Source organism: Pteropus alecto, unplaced genomic scaffold, assembly GCF_000325575.1.
Source record: "Pteropus alecto unplaced genomic scaffold, ASM32557v1 scaffold86, whole genome shotgun sequence".
Classification (NCBI taxonomy): Eukaryota; Metazoa; Chordata; class Mammalia; order Chiroptera; family Pteropodidae; genus Pteropus; species Pteropus alecto.
In genome coordinates, this window is record NW_006442109.1 from 27,804,725 (window position 1) to 27,832,026 (window position 27,302).

The 27,302-nt window shown below is 36.6% G+C and overlaps 1 protein-coding gene across 4 annotated transcripts in view; it reads right to left on the reverse strand.

The window, feature by feature from the left end:
• Positions 1-647: 647 nt before the first annotated feature.
• The window catches only part of NUSAP1 (nucleolar and spindle associated protein 1), a 28,516-nt gene continuing 1,861 nt past the window's right edge, over positions 648-27,302 (reverse strand). The window contains exons 2-11 of one of the 4 annotated variants that reach the window (XM_006920472.3): positions 22,537-22,605; positions 18,258-18,401; positions 17,135-17,291; positions 13,876-13,977; positions 11,998-12,104; positions 8,643-8,824; positions 7,095-7,252; positions 4,764-4,880; positions 2,598-2,706; positions 648-1,547 (exon numbers count right to left, since the gene is read on the reverse strand). In XM_006920472.3, the coding sequence (XP_006920534.1) occupies positions 1,454-1,547; positions 2,598-2,706; positions 4,764-4,880; positions 7,095-7,252; positions 8,643-8,824; positions 11,998-12,104; positions 13,876-13,977; positions 17,135-17,291; positions 18,258-18,401; positions 22,537-22,605 (1,239 nt within the window). In that variant the 3' untranslated portion in view covers positions 648-1,453. Of the gene's footprint in view, positions 1,548-2,597; positions 2,707-4,763; positions 4,881-7,094; positions 7,253-8,642; positions 8,825-11,997; positions 12,105-13,875; positions 13,978-17,134; positions 17,295-18,257; positions 18,402-22,536; positions 22,606-27,302 lie in introns of all 4 variants that reach the window. The other 3 variants (XM_015595885.2, XM_006920471.3, XM_025038860.1) reach the window with 3 other exon arrangements.

Consider the following 27,302-nt stretch of genomic DNA (forward strand, 5'->3'; position numbering starts at 1 on the left):
TTCTTCAGATATTTCATTTAAATAGAATCATACAATATATTACCTTTGTGTCTGGGTTTTCACTTAGCATGTCTTTGAGGTTCATTCATGTTGTAGCATGTTATCGGTACTTCATTACTTTTTAGTGCATAATCTTTTTTAATTCATTCATTCATTGATGGACAGCTGGATTTTTCTCCACTTTTTGGCTACTATAACACTGTTACAAATATTTGCATACAAGTTTTGTGTGGACATGTATTTTCATTTCTCTTGAGTATATATACCTTGGTGTATAACTGCTAAGTCATATGGTAGGCATACATTTAACTTTTTAAAGAAACTACTAAATTTTTTCAAAGTAGTTGTATCATTTTACCTTCCCAGCAGCAGTGTATTTGAGGTTTCTTGATTGATTTGGTCTCTTTCTTGATAGCAAAACCTGAATTTATTAAGCACCCAGGAGTATGTTCTGCAGATTCATATATGTATAACAATTATTATAACAATCTGATAGGTGTTATGAAAGTACAAGAGAAGGACTTGGTCGTTTCTTCTTGGGGTAGGAGTGGGTGGGCAAGAAAAGATGCATGAAGAGTATAAGCTCTTGCTAATCTTAGCTGATCAACTAAATCTTGGAAGCCAATTATGTTTACAAAGAATAAATCTACCACTGTGAGAAAAAATTTTATTTATGAAAACCTTAAGCAGTACAAAACTCAGAAGGTCCATTTTGGTGCAACAAACATGGATATGATGCTAAGCAACTCTAGTCTTTTCCATAAATTGTATAAGATTTAAGTTTGACACAGCATAGTAATCCTTACAGCAATCCTCAAACTTCAATATGGCCCTGTATATTTTTAAATAAGCAAGGCTAGAATTAGCTATAGTTTGTTTTTAAGAATATATTGAGTGACAGATGGCAACTGCATGAATTCATATGAACAAAGGTGCATATAAGCTTAAAACACTTCACATAGGTAAAATATTGTTGCCATAACCCACCCATATGGCCCACAGTTTCATTAAGACTACTAGATTCTCTAGAGCATCAAGTGGCTTTTCCCAGCTTACCCTGTTTATAACTTGTTATTGTTCAATTTCTACTAAAGCCTGTGGTATAACTAGCTACTGATAGGTAATTGCTTTTGCTTAGAAGACTGGAGTTCTGTTAATATTAGAACCAGCAGAGGGAATTGACATTAAAAATCTAGGTCAAGAATCTATAGGATGGGTCTCATTAGAAAACTGGGTTGTACAGGGACTTAGGTTAAAACTATTTTGAAGAATTTGTGAGCTTTAAGGTAATAACATCTTTTCAGAGACTGTAACATATGAAGAACCCACCAACACTACATATTATGAACAAAGTTAACAGAAAAAACTTTACTAAAGTAGGGAGGACAGTATAAAAATATTTACAAAAAAGGTTCAGAATAAAGAAATATTTACAGGATGTTAAAAAAAACTATTAATCTGCAGCCATAATGAGGCCTCTTCGAGCTTCCAAAACCTTTGCTTTCTTCTCCTTTCGTTCTTGCACATGTTTCTTCCGCTGCTCCTCCCTAAGCGAGACAGGTACACATTAGGTTCTAGTGAAGCTCCACAACAGACCACTTTAAAGCGCTTATTGTTAGACTAATGTCCAAACTTAAAATGACATCCAGCATATTTGGAGGACACTTATAGGACACTGCACTCTATCTGGTGGTCTGTGTGTGATGGAAGCCACATCTGTAAGTCATTGTGTTAAAGGGCTAGAAATTGGTATTTTCCTTTTTATCTTAATGCAACATTCTAAAGTCGAGCAAAGAACTGGAACCAGAAGGTACATTGGTGACTGAATTCAACCCCTATAGTTTTTATTTATTTTAAATGAGAAATTTTTACCTCTGGAAGTCAAAGTTCAAGCTCAAAATTATATAGCCTAATTAAAATGTTGGAGCCAGGGTCTACTGACTTAAGCTACTGTTTTTCTGAAAAGGATTAGAGAAAAATAAAAAGCCCAGGATCATGTTAATGATCTTAATAGCAAATATAGTTAGTAAAGGTCTTGGTAGCAGCTGGATATAGGCAAGTCAAATGACAGGTAACCACATATCAGGAGTTTCTTGCAGGGAATCACCAACCAGGACCAGCTGCAGCCCAGAGTGAGCTCCAGCTTTAACTTAGTTTTCATGCAGAAGAAAGCCTCTAAGGGCAACCTGGGGGTTTTCCTCTGGTAGGGCCCTGAAGCCTAGTAAGCTTAGTTTCCCTGAGAGTAAGGAATTTACATCTATCTGCATGCCTAGGTTCCATGGGCACTTCAGTTGGTGTCTTGAGGGATATTCAGGTACACTATTTGGGAGATAGGTCATGTAAGAGCAGCCCTCTGAATCTGAGTCTTCCTCTGAATCACCTGTAGAGCTCTGAAAACAATGCAGATGCTTGGGCCCCACCTCAAACCTACTGAATTAGAACCCATTGTGCTGGGGCCCAGGCACACTGCCTTTAGAAAGCTACATTTCTACTTCCAGCCCCTTAAACACCATTTACTGGGATTCCCTCAGAGGTTCTACTTTTATATGGTCTTTCAAAATTAACAGAATTATAGAACTGGATAATAATGTACTCACCTGGCCTGGAGACGAGGTTGTTTGTACATTTTCTTATGGAAGCTAACTCTGTTTACATGCTCATTCAGAGATTTATTTTCTTTAGATTGTCCCCATGGTTTTAGTTTTCCTAGTTTAGGACAGAGACAAAGACAGATTTATGAAAATTCTTGTATTAATATTCTCAATTTTATCAATCTGTGGCTACTTGTTTGCATTATACTTTGTTTTATAGACATTTGCCAGTATAAGTCTCCTATTAATTTTAATTTCATATTTCACAGATATAAATTGCATTTTTTCTCTAAAAAAATGTATTCTACTTTTTTTGTGTGTGTTCTACTTTTTAATCCTTGGAAAGTCATGGAAAAAAATCTTAATACTAAAAAACAAACTCCCATTAAAAGCACATAGCACATTAAAAAAAGCCATCATAACCAAGTAGTTGATATCTCATAGGTATTATGTTTATTAATTACAAAAGTAGTATTTCACTTGTAGTTTGTTGTTATTATTACTTGTTAAAATGTATTTGGAATGGAATGAATGGGAATACTTTGTTAGCTTTAGAATTGGAACCAAATTTCCAGATGTTTATATGTTGCTTTATTTGTATACATTATGATCTATTTCTGAGTACCAATGATTATCATTTGTGGTGTTTCCAATTTTATAAAAATTACTTCCACACCCATTGTATCATTTAATCAATAACTGCTATAGTATTTACTTATTTTCCCTTCCATAAAGGAACTAAATGATTTGTCTAGGATATGAAAATAATCAGCACAGATGAAGCTTTACATCCAGGTTTTCTACTGTCAGTCGAAGTTAGTGGTAGTCACAGTCATTTCCACAGCAAATACTTTTTGAGCACCTGGTATACTGCTGGGGACTGTTGTAAGTACTGGGGACATAGCAGTGAACTGAGCAGTCAAAGATCCTTGCTCCCTTGGGCTTACATTTCAAATGTAGAGGTAGATAGTCAAGTAACATAACATCAGGTGGTGCCACGTGCTAAGAAGAAATGTAAAACAGGCTAAGGAATAAAGAGTGTGGGAGGCAGGGAGGAGAGGAAAGGCCTGAGTTGGTGACAGCTGAGTGGATGCCCCATTTAAATGGGGGAGCAAGCTATGCAAAGGTCTGTGAGAATAGTATTCCAGGTAGAAGAGAGGGATAACAAGTTCAAAGACCGGGAGGTGGGAATGAACTCAGTGTGTCTGAGGAGCTGAAACACTAGTGTGGTTGGCACAAAGTCAGGGAAGGGAGGAGGCAATGATTGAGGTTGAGAGAGAGATGAGAAACCTTATGAGGTTCTGAGCAAGGCAGTGATGTACTCTGGTTTGTTTTCAAGGTCATAGTAGGGCAAACAGGCTGTTCTAGAAGCCCAGGTAAGAGATGATGATGACCTGGATCGAAAAGAGTTGAAATAAAGAAAGGGTAAAGTGGTCAGATTAAAGCTCCATTTCAAAGGTAGAGGAGAAAGGACTTGGCTCAAGGCCTGGATATGAGGTCTGAGAGAGAGAGTGAGGAGCCAAAGAGGGCTCCTAGGTTTCTGCCCTGACAACTCAGTAGGTAGAGGTGCCATTGCCACAGATGGGAACACTTGGGGGGGAAAATGGGTGTGTGAGAAAAGTAGATTTTTTCTTTTTACCACAGTTCAGTTGACTAACTGCTAAATAAGATTTATGTTTTCATTATTCTTGTTTCATTGACATTAGTAATTTAAAGAAAAACACTGTTACGTAAACATGATTACTGTAGGAAGTTTTCTTTTTTTAAAGTAATTCCAAAAACACTGAAATATCACAGTAAGTATAGATATTTTAAATAGATGTAAGGATATTTTAATATATGCCCAAGACTGACATCTAGGCAATAAATGTCCCAGGTTATTAGACTGGTGGTTCCCAGCCAGCCTAGGATCCTTTGAAAGCTGTAAAGAAAACATTCATATATGTTTTCTTCTGAACTTCTGAGTTTCTTGGTTTTGAAGTGAATCAATTATTTAGTATTTAATGGACATTCTTTTTAATCATGGGTCATGTGGACACAGAGATGCGGGTAGGTATTCTAGGTGGTCAAGTAAGGCTTCCACTGAGTCACTAGAATTTTTCACATTCTCAGTTGCAGAATTGGTTAATCTTTAGTCTTAACACGTCTTGTACGTCAAACATCCTCACATACCTTTGTGTGGTTCATAGTTGAGGGGACGAGACAAACTTGCTTTGAGATCAAACACTGGTTTCCTATGGGAGACCGGAGTCTGTGTTGCATCAGCTGTCAACCTGAGTGGGGTGATAACTAAAAAAAAAGCCAACACACAAAACCCAAGGGCTTAATTAGAAAAAAAAGACTTGTTATAATTTTTTATTTAAGTATTGCTACTCAATCTTAAAAACATAATTTATAGAACAGTCTGACACAGGTGTAACGTTAAAAAGGGGCAGAAAAGAATAACCAAGGAATGCTAAGCACTGACATTTGTTTCCCCCGTTAGCAGCAACCCAATAGTCTAAACATTATGACACTTCTTAGGATCAGCAGGGAGTTTAGAATCCTGTTTAAAGAATCAACTGGGTAATTTTTCAGGCTGTTTCCCTGATACTATTTATCCTTCTTAAAAATTACATATTATTAATAGTAACATTTTTATTAACACACATATAAGCCTTCAAGGAACCTAATCACATATAGATGAAAAGATTCATGGTTCTGGTTTTTATTAATAAAAGCTATTATTTAAGAATGTGAAATTTTGTACCATAAAAGTTAAAAATATACCAGGAGAGTATAATTTAGTAAGCCAAATTTTTGCTGTGGTTGGGCACCATGTATCTGAGATACATTTTATAATCTTTTCCGCTACAGGTTGCATTCAGGCCATTGTCAAATGTCAGCACTTGCCTGTAGATGTGAATGAGCAATCAGGATCTAGGACCACCTAGTTAAAACAGAAAATCACAAACCCCTGTGCTTAAACTACCCCAGTGTGTCGATATTTAGTGGTAGGAAGAAGGGAACAATGAGGCGATCTCACACTGCTGATGAGAGTGTAAACTGGTACGGCTCAACCACTGCAGTAAATAAATGTCTGCATCTGCATACCCTTCTAACCAGCAGCCCCACTCCTAGGTCTAGAGAAACTCTTGCACATGTACAAGAGACATGTTCAAGAACGATCCAGTTATACTACCATGTAGAATAATAAAAGCTGGAAAAATCCACATGTCCCTGAGCAGTAAAATGGATAAATTGTAAATAATGGTACCATTGAAAAAGTGAAAATGAATAAACTTTAGCTCACTTATTGATACGGATGATTCCTGAAACATTATACTAAATGAATGAAGGAAATCACAGGGAAAAAGTCATATAGTTTGATTTTGTTTACATAAAATTCATATTTGATAACTGGGGGAAAAAGTCCAATCCCAACTGGCACATCCTTGAATTACTTAGAGGAGAAAGCTCAGAATATGGTAAATATTTAGTTTCTGCCTCATGTCCTTATTTGTGAGCATATGTGAGTCCTTGCTCATTTTAAGGTAGGTGGCTACTGCTCAGTGAGCTCAGAGAACATAATGCTCTTTATAAAATGACAGTGTCATACCCTAGGCAATTCTACTCTCTATTTTTTAGTGCAGTCTTCTATCCAAGCCCCTTTCTTCCCATTTTACAGGATGATTTAGAATATTCTATGGAATGTTTTCTTGCTGGTATAGATAAGATTAAGGGTTAGGGTGGGAATGAAAGAGGTCATTTAGAGGAGGAATTATGTATATTTATTATTCTCACTTCTGGACTCTTGAAATTTAGTTGTCACTTTCACTATTCAATCTTTACTTTAGATCTTTAAAGGCATGAAGAAATCCTCAGAGTCTCCACACTGATTACCAATGATGCTCTAGTCTGAAAGTCCTGCTAGATTCCTCCAGTCTCAGAGAATCTGGCAATCAAGGCTCTTGACTGACATATTCAATGGGACTCCCAGGAGAATATTGACATAGCTCTAATACAGGCCTCGACCTGTTTGTGATATTGTTTTAAACCTTCATACTGATATTATAGTATTCTTTTGAAAATCACCTGGTCATTGTAGATGTTGATTAAGTGGACAGTGTGTACAAGAGTATCCTTATTGCTTATTCTGGCTCACCCAGTCAATAGTGTGGCATTTATTCCGTGAACTCTGATCCTGCTAGTTTCAGAGTCCTGCAGGACCATTCAGAGGCTGTAATGAACACTGATCTTCCTAATCTCTGAGTCTGAGAAGGGGCCAAATGCTCTTCAGGGAGGGTCACCATCTTGGGACTCCTCTTGGACAGGATGGAGTCCTCAGCAGATATCAGCTTTTTCTTTGGGTTTCTGCATTTCCCTCATCAGTATAAAATGAAAAATATGCTATGAGGATATGCTTGCTTTTGATTTTACAGATATGGAGAGGCTTTAAGGAAACAGATATACTTAATAATTTCAGGAAGTTACATGCTTAAAGATGAACCAAAGTTTTCTTACCTGCAACAGAATCCCCTTTTGTGGTCTTTAATTTTTGAGTCCCAAGCACAGCCTGGCCTTTTGGGGTACTTCCAGCTACGGTCACATGTGGAGACTTTCTGGCTGGAGTCTTGGTCAGCGAACGCTTATGCTCATTATCTTTAGTAGTAGCGGAAAACCTAAATGGGACAGTGGTGTATAAGACATGAGTAGTGTCAAGAGTAATTTGTGTCAAGCTTATAAACAAAACCACTTTTCCATCACCCATCAGTGAAAGGGCTTCAATAGTGTTACATAAATAAACATCCTTTGCAGAATAGACATATTCTTAAAACATTGATGCTCAAGCAAATCATTTATTAACTTTTGTTATTTGTAAAATATGGCATTGTATTCTCTTCTCTCCTGGTCTTGGCCAATGACAATACAAGACAGAGCTTGAAAGTGATACCTGCAGGCATCCTTACAATTGAGGAGGTACTTGAAGACGCTCCCCTTAATTCTCCTCTTCCTGGTGATGGCAAGTCAGAAGGAACAAGAGACTGCTATGCCAAATGAGTGATGAGAAGAAAATCTTACATCTTCCTACAAGAATGTCATTCATTTCAGTGGTACACAAGGCCATTCTCTACTCATAGCAAACTGCTATAAATGTATTTCATTGATTCTCTGGTGCATAGTTTTTCCTACATTTTAACATCTCTGAAATTGAGATGTTTTACAATTGATAACACATTATGGTTAGTTGGCAGTGACTTTTCTTACTGGTTCATAAAATAATGGCGAGCCTTCACTTGATGGTGTCTTATAGTCAATGAAAATCTAGTAATGACAGATATAAATATACATAGGGTTGGTGGTGGGGGATTAACAGAAGGGGACTTAACGGCCTTGTAACAAAAGATTTGATGGTGATCCTGAATCGACACCCAAAATTATTACTAAAGACTCTACAACAGAGTTAAGAAAATTGGATATGCTAAGATGGACGCTATTTTGTACCTTGCAATAAAAGAAGGGCTAGTCTCTGACCATAGTGGTCTAAATGCCCTTAAAAAAGAATAAAAATTTGGGGACAGCCATAATTGCTGTCAGGAAAAGTACAAGCAAAGAAAACAGAGGAATCAATGGGGCATGAGAGTTATGACACTGCAATACCCACTGGCTAATACTATTTATACTTTAGGATGAGACCATTTTTTATTTCACTGCACTGAGATATTTTCTGTAGGAATTTAGCTTCACCTTTTTATTTAAGTCAATGGAAAAATGTCTCTTTACACAGGCATACATTAAACTAATAAAATGAAAAATATCCATATATATCTTATTTTCTATCTTTACTTATGAATCAAATGTGAGCTTAGAGAAGTTGGATAAAACAAGAAAAACAAATTTGAAGAAAAAGATTAGAACTTATAATAATCATTTGGTGATCTTTCTCTATGTTCCGATCCTTGTTCTTGTTCATCAACGTAAAACTTATTTGATGCAGTCCACCTGAAAAGTATTAGAAGCAGTAAAGCTTTGAGACCTTGACCTCAAACACATTTTGGAGCTCTTCTTTACCTGACGTTCATTTTAGTTGCTGAGAGAGTGGAGCGCTTAACTGACCCCTTCACACATGAGGTGTTCCGACCTGCAGCGCCCTGGGCTTTTGGGTGCCGCTGGCTTGTAGGAGTACAAGCCACAGAGAATCTTTCTTGGAGACAAACTGGAGTTGCCACCACTCCCTTAGTGACAAGCTGCTTCTGAAGAAAGGGAAATGCACCGTTAAAGCTTGACCTCTTAGTATTGTCTCCATTGATGCCCTTGTTTCATCCCCACTACCTCATCCTATCCCACCTGCCAGGCAGGCTGGGTGTTGCTATGGTGACTCTGGTTGTGTTGAGGAACCTGTTACAGAAAGCCTTTCCCAGCTCCCAAGTACCCAGGTACTTTCTAGAGAGAGAATGTGGCTTAAACAGTCCCCTGTGGCCAGAAAGGGAGAATAAACAGGTTCTCTTGAACATATGATACCTCTGAGAGCATGATATGCAGCTTATTAACTACAAACTCAAAGAACCTATTATATAATTAGCATGTGGAATCTACAAATAATTTGATTGCCAAATGGCCCTCTACTCACCCCTACCCCCCATAGCTTTTAGAAGTTCTTTAAAAAAAACAAAAACAAAAACTAAAGAAGGGAAGGAAGGAAATGCTGTCTTAGAAATGGCTGGGAAGAGTTCCACTTAGGTTTTCTTTTTTTAGATACTGTCAAGGCACAAATACTAACTGAATGTTTTACTATCATTAGTCTAAGATTTGTTCCAAGCAGAAGAAATATAACTTCATTAACTGACAATAGAGGTAGGACTACTATAACTGATAATATAAAGCCAGAAAATAAAAAGTTCTGATTATATCCTATGAAATACAAACTAGAAAATTATGTTAACTTCTCTTTTTGACATACAAGAGATTCTAATGTGAGACAAATTTAAAACTAAAATATTTAGTAAATACACATCTTTACCATAAGCTGAGAACCCAGGCTAGATGAATTAGTTATACTATTATATTTAATTACATCTTTTATGCTGCCTTCTATCTTTCTTCTAAAATTCTCCTTTCTAGTATCTCCTCACAGTTCACACTTGGTGCCAGGACCCTCAACTCTGCATCTTTGCTTGAGTACCTTATAATGTATAAATGATTCTACTTGCACTAAGTACCAATCTTTTTGACTTTTTTTCATATACAGTATTATGCTGCTGACTCTACTAGTACCAATTCATTTTGTTAGCAATGTAGCTAATCAATTCCTCCCTTTCTTTTATCAATAAAAATCTTGTTCTAACAATGCAAAGAGCTCAATAATATCATAGACAAAAATAAAAATATGAATTAAAGATAGGGAAAAGTAATAAGAAGCAGTACATTTATAAGAGCATTTTTTTTAAATGATCTCAGGACAGGCAGTGCATGACAAAAAGAACTCTGGGCCCTAAAAGGAAAAGTTGGATAGATTTAACTAAAAATAAAACAAAAATACCTTCTACAAGGTAAAAGACACTATTAATATAGTTTAAAGATAAACCAGGAAAATATTTATAACATATATTACATATCATTAATATAGATTAATGTTCATAAATGTGCAGATATTAAGAAAAAGCAAATTTACAGAAAAAGCAAATTTACAGAAAAACAACCAATTCCAATATATAAAGATATAACATAAATGGCATGTAACAGAATGATCAAAGAAATGCCAACTCAATTGGGATTTTTTTCATATTATTGAAGATTTAAAAATCTGATCATTCTCACTGTTAACAAAGTAAACAGGCATCTCTGGGGTACAAGTTTTCTGATCTTTGTAGAGGGCCATCTGACAATCAAATCAAACAGGTCTCCCTCCTCTGATCATGAAAGTCAGGGGGAGATTGGTCATGGCCAGGATGATTCTCTCTTGGACTTTCGCTCATTTATTACTATCCATCACTATCCAAATGACTAACCCTAAAGCAAGTCAACGATCAAGAAAAACTTCATATCAACTATGGCAAAGTCACTAATTGTTTTTACTCTCCAGTCTCCAAATAGGTCATACTAAATAACCCACCTGATAGGTCAATTCCTTAAATAATGAGGGTGGTGTGGGATTTTAGAACTAAACTCGTTCAGATGGGGCTATCACTAAAAAATAAGATAAGCCACTCATTTATTCAATACATCTACAAGGCTACACTCAAGTTTATGGTTGAGGCAGTTTTTCTGCCTTTAATTTTTACCTGAAAAATTAACTCATCCATATTATATCGTATAGAAAGCTTGACTTTCCATCAAGTACTTAAGTAGACTCAGGTAAGGAAAATGAGTGACCCTGTTTCCAGGCGTATTTGCAGCTAGCTCATGCCTATGCAGAAAAAGAAGCTAAGGAGCTACTTTCTGTCAAGTGTCAGCATGGGCCTCTTGTTCTAGTATTCGGCTATAAATGTAGTGATACCTAGCCCTTGCTAATATTTAGGAAAGTCTTACTATAGACATATTAATTTCTTCTCTCTGGATTCTTACTAATGTTGTTAGATCAGTATGAAGAAATGGAGATGTTTAATGCCATGACTTGGCATTGTCGCTGTTTGCTAGAAGGTTGTTAAATAGTGTCTTTAATTGTGGTTACAGTGGTTTTATAAGTACTGTTCAAATGCATGTTTATTACCCAAGATTGTTTCTCACTAACAAGCTTGTTTTTTTAAAAATTATTTAGAACTTACCACCCACTGCATTAGTATCAGAAAACTCAAAACTCAACTGTTTTGTGTTATGTGTAATACTACAAATTGCTTCATTCTCTTTTTGAGAAATGGGCTGGTTGTTATATATTATTACACTCTAAAATAAATGTATCCCAGCCCTCTACATGCTTCCCTTTTTAACACCAGATACCACATAGGACTATAACAACAACTCAGTACTCTTCTAACTCATCATCTTTTCTTATTTGATGGGGCCCTGAATCCAGCAGGACCTGAGCTGAAGGCCTCCCAGGGAGCTCCAGTTATCACTGGAAACCTTTAAGTTAGCCACTGCTAGTCCTTTTTTGCTTTAGGTGAGAGATAGAGAAAAAAGATGGCTTCAGTGAAATATCAGTCCATCCTCAACAAAAGTGATATGCACAATGTACGAATGTGGAAGACCAAACAACTAATTGCTATTTTGGAATTTGTTCTGTATAGTGAGAACTCACTACTTTGTCTGAAGAGTTCCGAAAATTCTCATGTTGGGGGGAAAGCAATTTAAGATAATAAAAATACATTAAACTCAAACAAGTCCATTCCACTAATGGAACAATAGGAAACTGGCTGTACTAATCATGGTGTATATATCGTATCAACATTAAAATCAAATAGTTTATTCCCATTAAGAACATAATTACCTTTTCATTAAGTAAATTGTGTTGTTCAAAATGTTTCTTTTTTCTCTCAATATATTGATCAATGGACTCCATTTCCTTAAAACGAGCCTCATGAAGCTTCTTAAAGTCTAGAATGTTCCACAAAATATGAAAATTAATACCAAGACGAAGTTCATTTATTCGCCTTCCCTTTGTTTTCCTGTTAACACTTATTCTCTTCTCTGCATCTCTAACATTAATTTCAACATCATCTTTGTCAAAACTTTAATTTCAAAACATTTAGTTTTTTGAAACTCAAGGGCAAAACATATTTATCTTAAAAACTATCTTGTGACAACATGGATGGACCTAGAGGCTATTATGCTAAGTGAAATAAGTCAGAGAAATACCATATATTTTCACTTATATGTGGAATCTAAAATACAAAATTAAAAAACAAAACAAAACCAAACTCATAGATAGAGAACTGATGGCTTTCAGATGGGAAGAGGGTTGGGAGCCTGGGTGAAAAAGGTGAAGGGAATAAGTAGTTCAAGTTGGCAGTTACACAATTATCATGGGGATGTAAAGTACAGTATATGAAATACAGTCAATAGTATTGTAATAACGATATATGCCAGGTGGGTTCTAGACTTATTGGGGGAGTGGATTGCTTTGTAAGTCATATAAATGTCTAACCACTATGTTGTACACCTGCAACTAATATAATATTGAAAGACAACTGTAATTGAAAAATTAAACAATAATATTTAAGGTCCCCCCCCCAAATGATTAAACATGTGTCATCTCTCGACTGTCCATTTCACTGTTAATTGACATGTTGGTTTAGTCCGGAGGATAAGAAAATAACAGATTTGTCTTTTCCTCTCACCAATTAATCAAATGGCCTTAATCATAAATTTGATGTTTTAAAATGCTTAGAAAGCTCTGTGCTAAGCATTGGCAAATTTTTTTTCTGTAAAGAAGATATTAAATATTTTAGGTTTAGTGGTTTCTGTCTCATACTTTTTTTATACAATCTTTTAAAACTGTAAAAACCATTCTTACCTCATGAGCTATAAGACAGGCCAAGGCAGGCAGCAATTTGCCGACCCCTGCTCTTTGCTATTCTAATTAAGTATAATTAAATAGATGAACTTCTAATATATGCTGAGCAGCATTCTAAGTACTATAAATATAGTACTCTCAATCAACATTCTATGTGCCAAGCAATAGGGAAGAATTACATGTCCAGAAATGGAGTCCCCTTGACTTTATTTATTTAACTTATTTAAATGCCTACAGCCTGGTTTTCCTAGGTGGTCTCCTATCCAAGTACTAACCAGGCCCGACCTTACTTAGTTTCCAAGATCCGATGCGATCAGGCACGTTCAGGGTGGCACGTTCAAGGCACGTTCAAGGCCGTCCCTTGACTTTAAAAAATTTATTACAAGGTGGACATTGTGCCAAGTACTTTACAGACATTCAATCTCAGATATTTATTTTTATTATATTTATTTCTATTTTTAGAATTAAATTTATTGAGGTGTCCTAAAATTACATAGGTTTCGAGTGTACAATTCAATACATCGTATATATGTTGCATTGTTCAGATATTTATTGAATACTTGCTATATGCTAGTTACTGTGCTAGGTAATTAGAAGTGGAAAACTAGCCTCAATTAATCAATGTAACAACCTGATGAAACAGGCAGTACAACCATTCCCACTTTCAACCGAGGAAGTGGTTTACTGAGGATAAATTGCCCACTCAGAGCTAGGAAATGAGAGAACGAGGATGCCAGCCCATATTCCAGCATTCCAGCTTTTAGTGAAATAAGTCAGACAGTACACTCTCTCTCCAACATCTACCTAAGGTGGACAACCATTATTTTATGTCACTTTGAATGCAAAACTTACTTGGAGTAGTGCTTGCAGTTCTTTTATTTTTTCCAGATTTGGAAAACCCATCTGTGTAGAGAGACTTCTTCCTTTCTAAAGGTACCTTTGAGTCTTCATTACCTGAATCCAAAGATATAGTACTAATGAAAGAGTTCAAAAAAATTCTTCCAATTAAGAAATGTCTGAAAGTTAACACGGAGCATATTTATGTGCTAGGCTCTGCCAAGGCAGTGGGAGAAATGGCACAGAGGGAGCACAAAGAATTGTAGCATCACTACGATCTTCGCTCCTGTGCTTCAAGTAGGCAGAAATCGTATGCCTCCTGTATAGAAGTTATATCAGAAATTTAAACACACTTTTCCAGAACTTTTGCTATGAACATGTTATTATTATAACTAAAAAGTAAAAATCACACAATCCCACCAGCCTAAGAAATGCTATTAGCATTTGGCATATTTCCTCAGGTCCTTTGCTTCTATATAGGCACAAGGCATTGCAGGTTCAGTTCCAGGCCACTACAATAAAGCAAGTTGTACTATTTTTTTTCTGGTGTATTATTTTTCTGCCTTCGATTTATAAAAAATGCAGTATCTGTGACACGCAATAAAGGGAAGCGCAATAAAGCAAGTATGCTCCTACTTGTTTTGTTTTTGTTCTTTAAATCCAGTTGAAATCATGGTGTATATAAGGTTTACTATTTTCTCCCACCTATAATCATTTTCCACATTCTGACATCTTTTTCGACTTGAGGTAATTTACTAAAAAATACGCAAGTAGGTTTTTAAGAAATACCACTTATAAAATCACTCATCCTTAAGGTTCCTAGTTGCAGCCATAAAACAAGGCAAAAGAATATTTGATAGAGCAGGAGGGGCTCCAGGGACTTCTGCTTAGAAATTGGCTCTAAAACCATAGTGAAGTTCTATGAAAAACAGGATATTTACAGTCAGAGTCACTGTTCATGAGATAATTATTAATTACAAATGGAAAAATAGTAACTTTACAGAGGAGCTACTTACTGGACACCACCATAACCAGGTGATGGAAGTTAACATGACTGTCATAGGATAAACAGTATCTGTGCCTGTTGGGGCACTGAGAAGGACCCAATATCACTTCCTGTCAAAAGTGCATGATCTGAATCTAACCATCAGCACACATTAGACAAATCGAATCAGAGGACCAAAAAAACTAGCCTGTATTTAAAAATGTCAACATCCTGAAAGATAAAAGAAGACTAAGAAACTATTCTGGATTAAAGTAGACTGAAGAAATACGGCAATGAAATATGAAGGATGAGCTAAGATTTTGTTTTAAGTGACATAACTGATGGAATTATTGAATAAATGGATGGAAATATTCAAATAATTGCTGAAATAACTGATGAAACTATATAAGATCTATCTATAGATTAGCAGTTCTCATAGTTTCTGGTCTCAGGATCCTTATATACTCTCAAAAACTATTAAGATCTAAGAATTTTTGTTTATGTACATTAGTTATATCAACATGTGCCACATTAGATACTAAGACATTTAAAAGCGTTTGATTTACTAAAAATAACAATATGTCCATTAAATTTACACATAAATTTATGAAAAATGGCTAAAATTTCTAAAACAAAAATAGTAGAATGGTATCGTCTTAAATTACAATTTCTTTAATGTTTGGCTTAAAAAAAGGCAGCTGGATTATTTTGTCTGCTTCTGCAGACAATATTACCATGTTGTTTTGGTTGAAATAGGTATGAAAACAAATCTTGCCACATGCATAATCTGGTTAAAAGGAGAGAGTATTTTAATACCCTTTTCAGATATTTGTTGATATTATCTCGTACTATACCAAAACTTGACAAGTGGCAGTTTCTTAAAAGTTAGTTGCAATATGGAATATGAAGCCACAATGAATTTTTATTACTCTGTACTTTTGTGAGAGAAAGTCCTTGTGTTTTAAGAAATACAAACCTAACCATCAAAGCTGAGTCTTAGAGCTAAATCTCCTTGATAAAATGATTGGTAGAATAGCAGATATTTGTAATCCCACCCCAATTTTGACTCTTTGTCATATTTCTTAACAACTTGCTCTAAATCATAATTTTAAAATGAGTTTATAAGGCACATGCATCAAAATTACCTGGAGTGCTTATTAAAAACTGCAGACTCCCAGGCTCACCTCAGAGTTACTGAATCAGAACAGTGACCACTTAGAACTAGATTTAGGAAGACATGCAAAATTCTGAGGAAAATGGGAAGCCTCAGTATTAGAAATTCTGCATTTAACTGCTTGATGTACACTAGAATATCTCATCTTCTAGTTCAATCCCCTCAGACAAGCCTCAGGAGCCCAGACAGATTGGCTAAGGTGAAACAAACACCAGGACTGTTGCAATTAGGTTTTCTGTGGAATGAAATCAGAAAGCATGAAGTCCTGTTAGGTATAGGGGAACTGAAGTTTTCTGTTACTGAATTAAACTTTAAGTTGAGAATGTTTAAGGAAGAGGTTTTTATGTTAGAGACTAAGAAGAGTACACATTTATCATAATAAAAAAAGGCCGCCACACCACTGGGAAGGTAGACTTTGCAACTCCCTTTCAACTGTTCTATTGAATAGGCAAACAAGTCTTTGACTTGTCTCTGGAGTAGGCCAGAAGGAGCTACTAGACCAAGTGCAGGCTCTCCTCATCACTGAGCGGAGATCAACTTTCTCAAACTTCCCAGCTGTCACTCTTATTCTAGTTTCTCAAGTTACTAAAGATGACCTGATGGACTCCTGTACTTGGTTCTAATTTTTGCTTTAATTGCCAAATCCTTATATATAATGGTGTTATGGGTTGAATTGTATCCCTCCTTACCCCAAAGATATGCTATAGTCTTAACCTCTAGTAACTGTGATATTACATCTTTGTAGATGTAATCAAGTTAAGATGAAGTCATTAGGGTGGACCCTAATCCAATAGAACTGGTGTCCTTTTAAGAAGACATGTAAAGAGACACACAGGGAGAATACCATGTGATGACAGAGGCAGAGATTTAGAGTGATGCAGCTGCAAGCCCAGAATCACCAAGGGTCAATAGCCAGAGGATTCTACCAAGAATCTCAGGGGAGAATGGCCCAACTGACACCTTGATTTCATACTTCCAGCCTCCAGAACTGTGAGAGAATAAATTTGTTGTTTTAAGCCACCCAGTTTGTGGCACTTTGTTATGGGAATCCTAGGAAACTGAGGCACACAGCTTCCCTAGCAATTTTGGAATTTTTTTTTAGTTACTTGGCATACCATTTATTCCACTTTTCCCCGAGCACACTGCATTCGCATCTTCTTGGCTCTCGACTAGTGGAGAAGGGACCTCTGCTGCAGTTCTGAGTTCCTGGTTTTCCTGCTTTTCTTGATGGCGGAACTCAGTGGGATCTCTTGTTTTTATGTCTGAATGATCCTGCTACAAGTTAAAAAAAATAAATGATTTAAATGATAAAAAAAGAAGTAATCACATTTGAAAGTTGCTGAGAGTAGAACTTAAAAGCTCTCATCACAAGAAAAAAAATTTGTAACTATGTATGGTAATGAATGTTAACTACTTATTGTGATAGTCATTTCCCAACACTACAAACATTGAATCATTAGGTTGTCCACCTGAAACTAATGTTATATGTCAATTATACCTCTACTAAAAAATATGCCCTTAAAAATATTGATTATAGTCAGATACTTGAAAAAAAAAAAAAAGAAGAGAAAAAAAGAAGTAATCGCTGCCTTCCAAAGATAGGTCTGAAACTGAGGGTGAAAAGGAGTTAAAGAAAGAAAAGTAGAATAAAATGTGAGTGGCAGATTTGGTTCTCTGCCTCACTGAGAGCGTGAATTTGAGGCTAGGAGAAACCAGGGACCAGTGGAAGGCATAAATGGCAAGATTAGTTCTCTTAGGGATGAGAAACACTATGAGACCCAGATAGGCTAACAACTAAGGGACAGTACAAAGCTAAAAAATAAATATTAGGACCATGTATTATAAAAGTTACATTTAAATGAAAAGATCATAAAATCAGAGTCCTCTCAAAGCAAGTGAAGGAAGCTCCTGGAATGACGTGGCCAGATTGCTGAAAGACTAAGAACAGCGTGATCACCAGGCCTGGAACAAAATAGGAAAAAAATAAAAATAAAAATAAAAAAAATCATATTTGATGTTAGTTTCTCTTTCCTTCTTATTTACTACACTTCACTTAAGTAAACATTTAATGAAAGTTCATATTTCTTCAACAAATATTTAATTTGTGCTTAATACTTAAAGGCTTCCCGAGCACAGTGCCGGGGGTGCAATGATGAGCAGCTTGGACTTGGGTCTGTGCGTTCATGGAGCTTACAGCACAGGTGGTGGCTTATTTTCAGTTTCAACCCTTCTATTCACCTGGGAGTCAGGAATCCTGTGGACTGTCCTGCGCTTTCTCCTCTTTTTGGTGACATGGCCAGCCAGCTCCCTCTCTGCTTGTTCTTGGCTGCTCATCTGTATCTCGGTCTCATCATAAGAGGATGCAGAAATTTGATTTTCATACTGAAAGGAGAGACATTAATTTCGTGCCCTATGTATAAGGTTATAATGCTCAGGAAGAATCAGCAGTTAAACTGAATAAAAAACATATTACATATGTAAGATATTTTTAAAACTCTCTAGCACTAAATTATAGGCAAGGACAAGAATTATAGAGTATTCGAAAAGAAACAATCACATTTAACAACCCAAGCTAAAAAACTAGGCCAGGAAAGCATTCAATCTTAGCGTCAGTAAATGAGCAAGTTATTAAAAGTGTATTAATTTATTGAATATATACTTTGCCAGGCAGTATGCTATAACTAATAATAATTACAGCTAATATCACAGCTTTATTGGACTAAGTGTTACACAGATTATCTATCTCATTTATTTCTCAGAGCCTGTGAGACAGGTACTAATATTATCTACAGTTCAATGATGAGGACACTGAGGCTTAGAGTCCAAAGTAACTTATCCAAGGTCAAAATCAGGGAGTAATGTAAGAATGGAACTTGCAGTATCCTAAACTGAAAGTTAAGAGCTACATTATCAAAACTGCGGTACATGTACCAGAACATTCCAAACAGAACTGCTTGTATAAGAAATCATTGTATGACAATGGCTGTACTTCATTCATATTCATAAGGGAAAGTTTGGATTCATTATTCAGCTACTACTTAACCTGGGTTTTTCTGTTTTTAATATTTTTTTTTGGTGGGGGCAATGAAACTTGATCATTCTCTCACACCAAAATGAAATCTGGATAAAGATTTAAATGTAAAAAATGAAACTGAAAAAGCACTAGAAAAAAACTAGATGAATATAAGTGTGAGGAAGGTTCTCTTACCTAGAGACTATAAAGGACAGGCTTCACTTGTTTTTAGTGTTGTGTTAATTTTTTTATACATAAATTCAAAGTTTTTGAAATAAACCAATACATACGTATGCCTTAAAAAAATCAAATACTAAAGAGATTATAATGAAAAGCAATGGGTTCTCTGCCTACCCTTCCTATTTCTAAGACTTAATTTCAAGTGGTTTCTTATATATCATTAGTGATTTGCTAATGAGATATCCATTTATATTTTCAATAGCTGTTTTTAGTGTCTATCATGTGCTAAAATTTAGCTCATTTGTACCATTTTCATCTCTCCATCTTCTTCCTAACAGAAGCATACCACCTTTTTAGTGTCTATCATGTGCTAAAATTTAGCTCATTTGTACCATTTTCATCTCTCTATCTTCTTCCTAACAGAAGCATACCACCAGTCATTCTATCAGTTACTTTTGCAGCTTTAAATATACTTAACACTTTTAAATTTTGTTCCACAACTATATGCATCTAGCTTGTAAACTGCACATATTAGCATTCTTATACTTCTCTTTACCTATTATCCTCCCTTTATTTCTCAACTTGTCATCTATTTAAGTTTCAAAGTTGACAACGTTTATAGCCTGTTATGTAAAATTAATTGAATCATCTGTGCTTTGTGTAGCTTGATTCTAAGAGTTGATAAATCAATGTTATTGTAAGGCTTTTTTTTTGGTTAAAGTTTTTGTTTGCTGTGTCATCTGTTTCCTTTAGAGTCATTTTTTATCTTAAGCTCTCAAGAGAGCTTAAGCTTTCCTCAAATGTCTGTTACTGTTGGTTATCTATTCTAACCTCAGACCAAAAACTTCATTAGAGCTTGAATGTGTGGGAGTGCTTGTTATCTGAATCTACTAGATTTCTTAGGTGGAGAGGAGGCTATTGTGCTAGGGGATGCTTGAATGCCAGAAGGCAGAGGCCTTTGCTTGATAATCATTTAATTTCTTTACAGAGAAATGTAATATTTTAGAGGGTAGTAGGTACCTGGGACTCTGCACAGGGGGTAGACTGCTTTGTATTCTGACTTTGCAGTCCATTTCACTATGATGCCTGGACCCCACCCTCTGAGAGTGATTTAGTTGGCCTGAGTTTTGGTGATGCTTATATATCAATATTTTTAAAATGCTCCCCAAATGATTCTCATATACAACTTGGGTTGAGAACCACGATATAAAGTAAATGTGTTGAGAATAAAAGAATAAGGAGGCTTAGAGAGGTTTTAGTCAGAGTTGAAATATTACAGAATATAGTTTCAAGGGATATAAGGCCCAGGATATGCCTAAAGAAGTGGATAACTGATGAATAGTAGAAATAAGTCACAGGTATTAAGGAATGAGGAGGCAAGGGTAGTAAGGGACATCCAGATGAACCTTTGAATTCACCCAAAATAAGGCCAGGACATGAGGTGATGGGGAAGACAATGAGACAGTGAACAACTGGAAAGCAACCTGGAGGTCAACAGATGCAAGATGAGAACAGGTGAGCATAACTTTAAAGGAGCAGGGCTATTTACATGACAGTAGAATTATGCTATCTAGATTCCATTTTCCAACTCCCTGGATAGTCATGAGGAAGAAAGGAAAAAGAAAAAGAAGAAATTTTCCACTATAGAAGTGGTACCTTTGGGTTATACTACATATTGCTAGAATATAAAAGAGACGCTTTTACTTATTTATCCTATCCCCTATCCCGGCCCCCATATATAGCACAGGTGCTATAACTGGTTTAGAAGCCTATTCACACAACTCCCAGAGATATTTAGTTTTAACCCCATGCACCTTAACCATGGTATGTTAGTCTGAGAGGCCGACAGTGATCAGGGAGGATGTGTTCATTCCTGAATGCATTATATTATCTGACTTGCCTAATCCAAGAGTGAAGAGGCACATCTGGTTCAGATGAGGAAGTCCCCAGCACACAGCCAGACCAGCCTATATTCAGAGCTGCTCCAACTCATTTGGTCAAGGCTGACCTACAGTGTGAGAAAAAGGCTTCTAGAAGATCCGATGTCACTTACTCAGATGTGATCCATCTGTGCACTCCCCAGGTGATGATTTGGAGGTTTGGAAACTTACCTCTCTCTCTATCCTTAGTGACATTAATGATCTCTTTGCCATGTATTTGAATTGTGCAGACTCTTTCTGTAGCTTTAGATAAATAAACGCTTTGTGTATATCAGGTTTTTCCATCAATCTAAATTCACTATTGACAGATTCGCCACTTAGGAATTCTGTATCTGACTGAATTTTGACTACCACCCTGCTCTTGTAAAAATTTTCAAAATGGAATGGCCCCTGAGATGTTGAATTTAAAGTACGGTAGATCATTTTTAATTTAGTCTATCAATTACAGCCAAAGTAAAATCTTGATTTCAGATAGCACTATAATCATGTTTCCTTAACCATTTAAACACAAACACATACACATACGATTTAGTTGATGTAAAAACTTTTAAAGCTGGAATTCAAAATTAATTCTTTTTGTTGTCTATTTTAAGTTACTTAAAACCTGGAATCAAAAAGAATTTTGAATATTGAAAATTTTTAAATGTTTATAACGTGGAGAGAGTTACAGAGACTATAAAGACAGAGAAGAGGAAGTTAGATTTTCAGTTCATGTTTATACTTACTTTCATTTCCAGATGTATAATGGATGCTCTCCAAAGCCCAATTCTTTAAGGCCTTTCAACATTTTCCTCTATTTCACATTAAGAATCCTGCCCTAACGAAGCATTTTACAATCCATTTAGGTGCCGTGCCATGTCAAAAATCTTTGGTGTGGGTCTAAAGCAGCCATGACAATCTCTCCCATCAATAGTGGTTTATTTTACTACAAATCACTTTCATAGTCATTTCATTTGCTTCTCATAGGACTAAATTCAGCAGTGCAGATCTTATTTTTATTTTACACAACAGGAAACTAAGAAGGACTTTCAGTTTTCTGAGGTCACATGAAAAGTAATGACAGAGCTGCTACTTTAACCTGAGTTTTTCTGACTTTGAATCTAGTTCCCTCTCTACACATGCCATGCTATCTCTTGTAACTTTTGGCAACTAGTAATTAACCTCTGCTTTTGTATAAGAACATCTTATTCAACAAATTACTTGGTGCAAGGCAATTTTGCCATTTATAACAAATAGTTATTATGAAAGGACTTACTATTACCAATAATGACCTCTTTGGTAATAAACAACATGTCTTAAAAGTCATCGCTAATTGTGTTTATCACTCATTAACTGAATGATTATTTTACTATTAAGTAAGTGATAAAAAAAAAGAAAACCATACCTGATTCTCATTTTCTTTTCTTGCTTCCTGTTTAAGGTGGGCTTTCAAGGCTTTTAACAACTTGTCTGCCTGCAGAAAAGTTAAATATCTTAACAGTAAAGCCAAAAATCAAATAAGCAAGACAGATACGTTGAACATTTTCACATGTTCTTGTATTCATCCAATGTCCTTTGGGCAGGCTCTGGGAATAGAATGATGACCAAAATATAACTGATCCCTGCCCTCACAACTTTCACAGCAGAGCGGAGAAGTCAGACAAGGAAAGGGACAATGACAATGCAGTGGAGTCAATGCCAACATGAAGAAGCTCAGGCTATTGTGAGAGAACACAGGTGGGCTTGGCCACCAGTCTAACACACAAGGGTAGACTTCAGACACACCAGTTCTAAGATAAAGACATGATGTCTCTAGCTGCAGAGGTCTGAAGGAGGAATAGGAGACAGTTGGATGCAGGGAAAAGGGTAAAGGAATAGCATGGGAAGGCAAGAATGAGAGTGGAGTTCGAAGAAAGGTTTGGTGTGACTGGAGTGTGGAGCTGTTGAAGATGGTGAGAGAGAATGCTGAGAAAGTGGGCAGTGCCCTGATCCCACCAAGCCTTGTAAGCATCTTAAGAGTATAAACTTTACCCCTCAGGGTAAAGGGCAGTCTCTGAAGAGTCTGCAGTAGGGCAGTGGGTGACCAATTTTGTATTACGCAGAATGATCACTCTGGTTGAACAATGTGAAGGATGCATTTGATGAGGGAAAGAAAGAAGATAGGGAAACGGTTAGGAGGCTGTTGTAGGAAACCAGAGATGACTGAGCTAGAATAGGGCTAAGGCAGTATAGATAGATTCAAAACCTTCCAAGAAAGTATAATCAGCATGAATATGGGGGAGGAGGAATAGGGAAACTTCATTACACTGGATTTCTGGCTTGGGCAGCTGGTGAAATGTGATGGGTGGGGGGGGCCCTAAGATGGGGAATGCCAAAGATGGGTGGTCTTAAAAGGAGGATGGTTACTGGTCCCTGGGGGAAGGCTCCTAGTTCCTCTTCCCACACCAGGAAACTTTATCTTCTTATTCCTTCCTAAAAGAGGAACACTAATCCAATTGTAATGTTTTTCTATGCATATAGGGTCAAGCATATTGGCTAGTTTCTCTTTTTTCCCTCTTCCATCCAGCTATACAGTTGACAGATTCCCTTCTCAAGAACCAGCCACTGGGCTCAGCTCTTCTCACATTTATCATTGTCCATGTGTCCAGGACAGAATGGCAGGGATTCTAATTTGTTTTGAGGCTTCAAGGGACAGGAGAGGCTGTTTAGGGTATGAAGCACATGCTCCAGCCCAGTTTACCGGAATGCTTTACACCATACCAGCTCATAATAAAGTAGTACCTAATTTTCTACTTGTTTTTGTTCCTTGAACCTTTCTTGGGGTCTTCTCTGTGCAGGGGGTGATTGGCAGGGCAGAATCTAAGCATTCTTGGTTCTTCTGATTCTAATATCTCCCTCCACCCCAACTACTTTATTGAGGTATGATTGACATACAAAAAGCTGTAGATATTTAATGCATACAATTTGATGTGTCTGGAGATAACTATATACCTGTGAAACCATCATTAATGCCATAAATTCATCCATCACCTTCAACAGATTCCTATTGCCCCCTTTGTGGTTTTTTTGGTGGTAAGAACACTTAACTAAGATTGATTCTCTTAGGAAATTTTTAAGTATATAATATTGTTAATCATAAACTGTTGTACAGATTTCCAGAACACCTTGAAATACTATGAAAACCTCACCAAATACACAATAATGATGAAATGGGGTGCTTGTGGCAGAGCTGTGTGAGGGCATCTAGCAGGTTGTATGATATGGGGTGATGCTCAAGAGAGTTGAGCTGGAGATATAATATTAGTATCAGTACATATTCATGCATTCCCTCGACAAGCATTTACTGTGCTGAGCACTGTTCCAGGCACTGGAGAAATAGTGAACAAGAAAGACAGGGTCTCTGCCTTCCAGGAGCCCTGAGCAGTGGGAGAGTGAGGAAATGGCCAATTAACCAAGTAAGCTAAAATAAATAATATGACATCAATTGCTAAAAAAACAAAAAACAAAATTGGTAACTGAGGTGGGAATGCTACCTGAGTAGATGGTCAGGAAAGAACTCTCAGAGCTGAGATGTGAAGGAAAGGAAGAAGCAGCAGGTGAAGATGACGGGGAAGAGTATTCCAAGTAGAGGGACACCAAGCCCAGAGGCCTTGAAATGGGTTGGTGAATGTGAAGAACAGAAAGAAGCCATATGGTGAACACTGGGGCAAGTGGAGGGCAGGGCAATCAGAGAGGTGACCAGAGTCTGGGTCAACAGAGGGTTACAGGCCACAGTGAGCAATGTGGATTTCTTTCTTCTAACTATTGCAAAAAATGCGGTCTATAGAAAAGTCACAGGCTTGCTTTGGCAGCACATATACTAGAGAAAAGTTGAAACAGTTTAGTAGATATTCTTATAGTCCCCACCTAGATCCAACAATCCTTAATATTGTCTCACATTTGCTTTCTCTATATTAATATATATTTCTTGTCAAGCTATTTGAAAATAAATTCCAGACACGATACTTTATCACTAAATACATTAGCCACATCTCCTAAAAATAAGGGGATATTTTCTTATATAACCTCTAATGCATTATCATCTCTAGGAAAAGTAATAATTTCCTAATATCCTTAGTATAGGATATTAGGATTATCGTAGCCCACAATCAAATTCCCTCGACTGTCTCCAATGTTAGCAGTTTTCTTTTTAAAAAATTTCCCTCCAAATCAGGATCAAGCCAAGTTTTTCATATTACTTTTGGAAGAGTTTGAATTTTATTTGAGGTGTAAAGAAAGTCACTGGGCAGAAAAAATGGCACATTCTAAGTTTCAAATAGCACCCGACTACCAAAAGAATAGTATTGTGAGGCCAGAGTAAAGGCAAGGAGAGTATCAGACAGGCTGAAGCAGTGGTCAAGGGGTAAGGGTGCCATGGCCCAGGTTTGAGACAGTGCACAGAGGTCATAGTTCAAGTGTACTTGGGAGGAAGAGCTGATGAGGATGAATGGGTGTGGGCAGTGAAGGGAGGCATGAGAGTAATCTAAAGTGGTTCTGAACCATTCACTGAGATTGGGAAGAGGTTTTAATTGTTTTGAACTGGCCATGCTGCTTAAGATGCACTTAAATACATGACTCAGCACCTCAGAGAAGAGGTCTCACTGGTAATGTGGATTTGGGAGTCATTAGTCCTAGATGAATTTAAAGTTATGAGAATGGATAAGCTCACCAAGGGAGAAAGCTAAAGACGAAAAAGCCAAGGAGAGAAATCTGAGGCACTCCACATTTAGAGATCTGCCAGAGGGAGAAAATCAGGAGACTGGGGAAAAGTGCTAGTAAGGCAGAAGAAAACAAAATATCAAAGAAGTCTAGAAAAGAAAGTGATGTGAGAGGAAGGGAGGGTTCAATCATGCCAAATGCTCCTAAGGGGCAGGTGAGGATAGAGATGGATCATAAGCTTTCTAAGATGAAGGGGATGGTGGCCTTGATAAAAGCAATTTTAGTGAGAAAGAACAGAGAAATTGGGCAGTAGATGAAAGACGTGGGGTCAGGAGAGAGTTTTTGTTTCTTTTTTTTTAAAGATGGGTGATATGAAGAATTGACCACATGCATTATGGAAATGAACAGAGTGGGAGAAATTGATATAGAAGAGAGATGCAGGAGTATAGTAGTAGAGGAGGGAACAGAATCTCCAGCACAAATGGCAACACAGACTTTTACTAACAGGAGGGAGGCAGAGTAGGCAGTGACAGGTGCAGGCTGTCTGGAGGGTTTGGTGGTGGAAAGATGAGGTAATTCTTAGTTGATTGCATCTATTTTTCTATGACCTGTGAGGAAAAGTCATCAGGTGAGGGAAGGGAGCCAATCTTAGGTGAGACTATGTGAAATAATTGTCTTCAAATATCAGAAAGTTAATGACTACTAAGGAATTATAGTAGAAACAAATGCTCTTTTTACACTTTATGGTCATCAAATTAAATTAAGCTCAGTCAACAAACTTAGGTGATTTTCTCCAGCCAGAATTAGCTGGTTAGGTATAAGCAAGGACTGATTAAGTATATCACTAGGTTTTATTAGGCTTAGAATTTTGCCAGGTGAAGGAGGGGAGCTGCAAGAAAGTGTAAATAGTGCCAGTCTTTGTAATCTAATCTTGCAAGAAGTGAGGGCATGAGTGAGGAAAGGACCAGTGACCATACAATAAATATTAGTAACCGATTCCTTTATTTTGCTTTACCATTAATAACAGTATCTCAAATGAAAAATCTAATATTTTATCTTCTAAATTTATTTAGAATGTTATCATCCTGGTGAAATTTATTTAAATCTTTTTGTTACTTTTTTAAGTAATCAAATCTTGATAATTTCTTAGAGCAATTTATTCATTTTCACTATGTACTTGGAATTCAAAAAGGCAATTGATTTAATGAGCTCCTGGACTGTACCAACTGTAAATAATTTAAAACATTTTAATTATGGAAAATTTCGAATTCATACAAAAGTAGAGGGAATAGTGTAATGAACCCCCATGTATTACCCAGTTTCAACAATTATCAACATTCTGTTATTCTTCATCTAGTCCCCCTCTTTTTCCTGGAGTATTTTAGAGCAAATCCCAGGCATCATAACATTTCACCTGTAAATACTTGGTATGTATTACTAAGAGATAAGGACAAAAAAAGAGAGAGAGAGAGA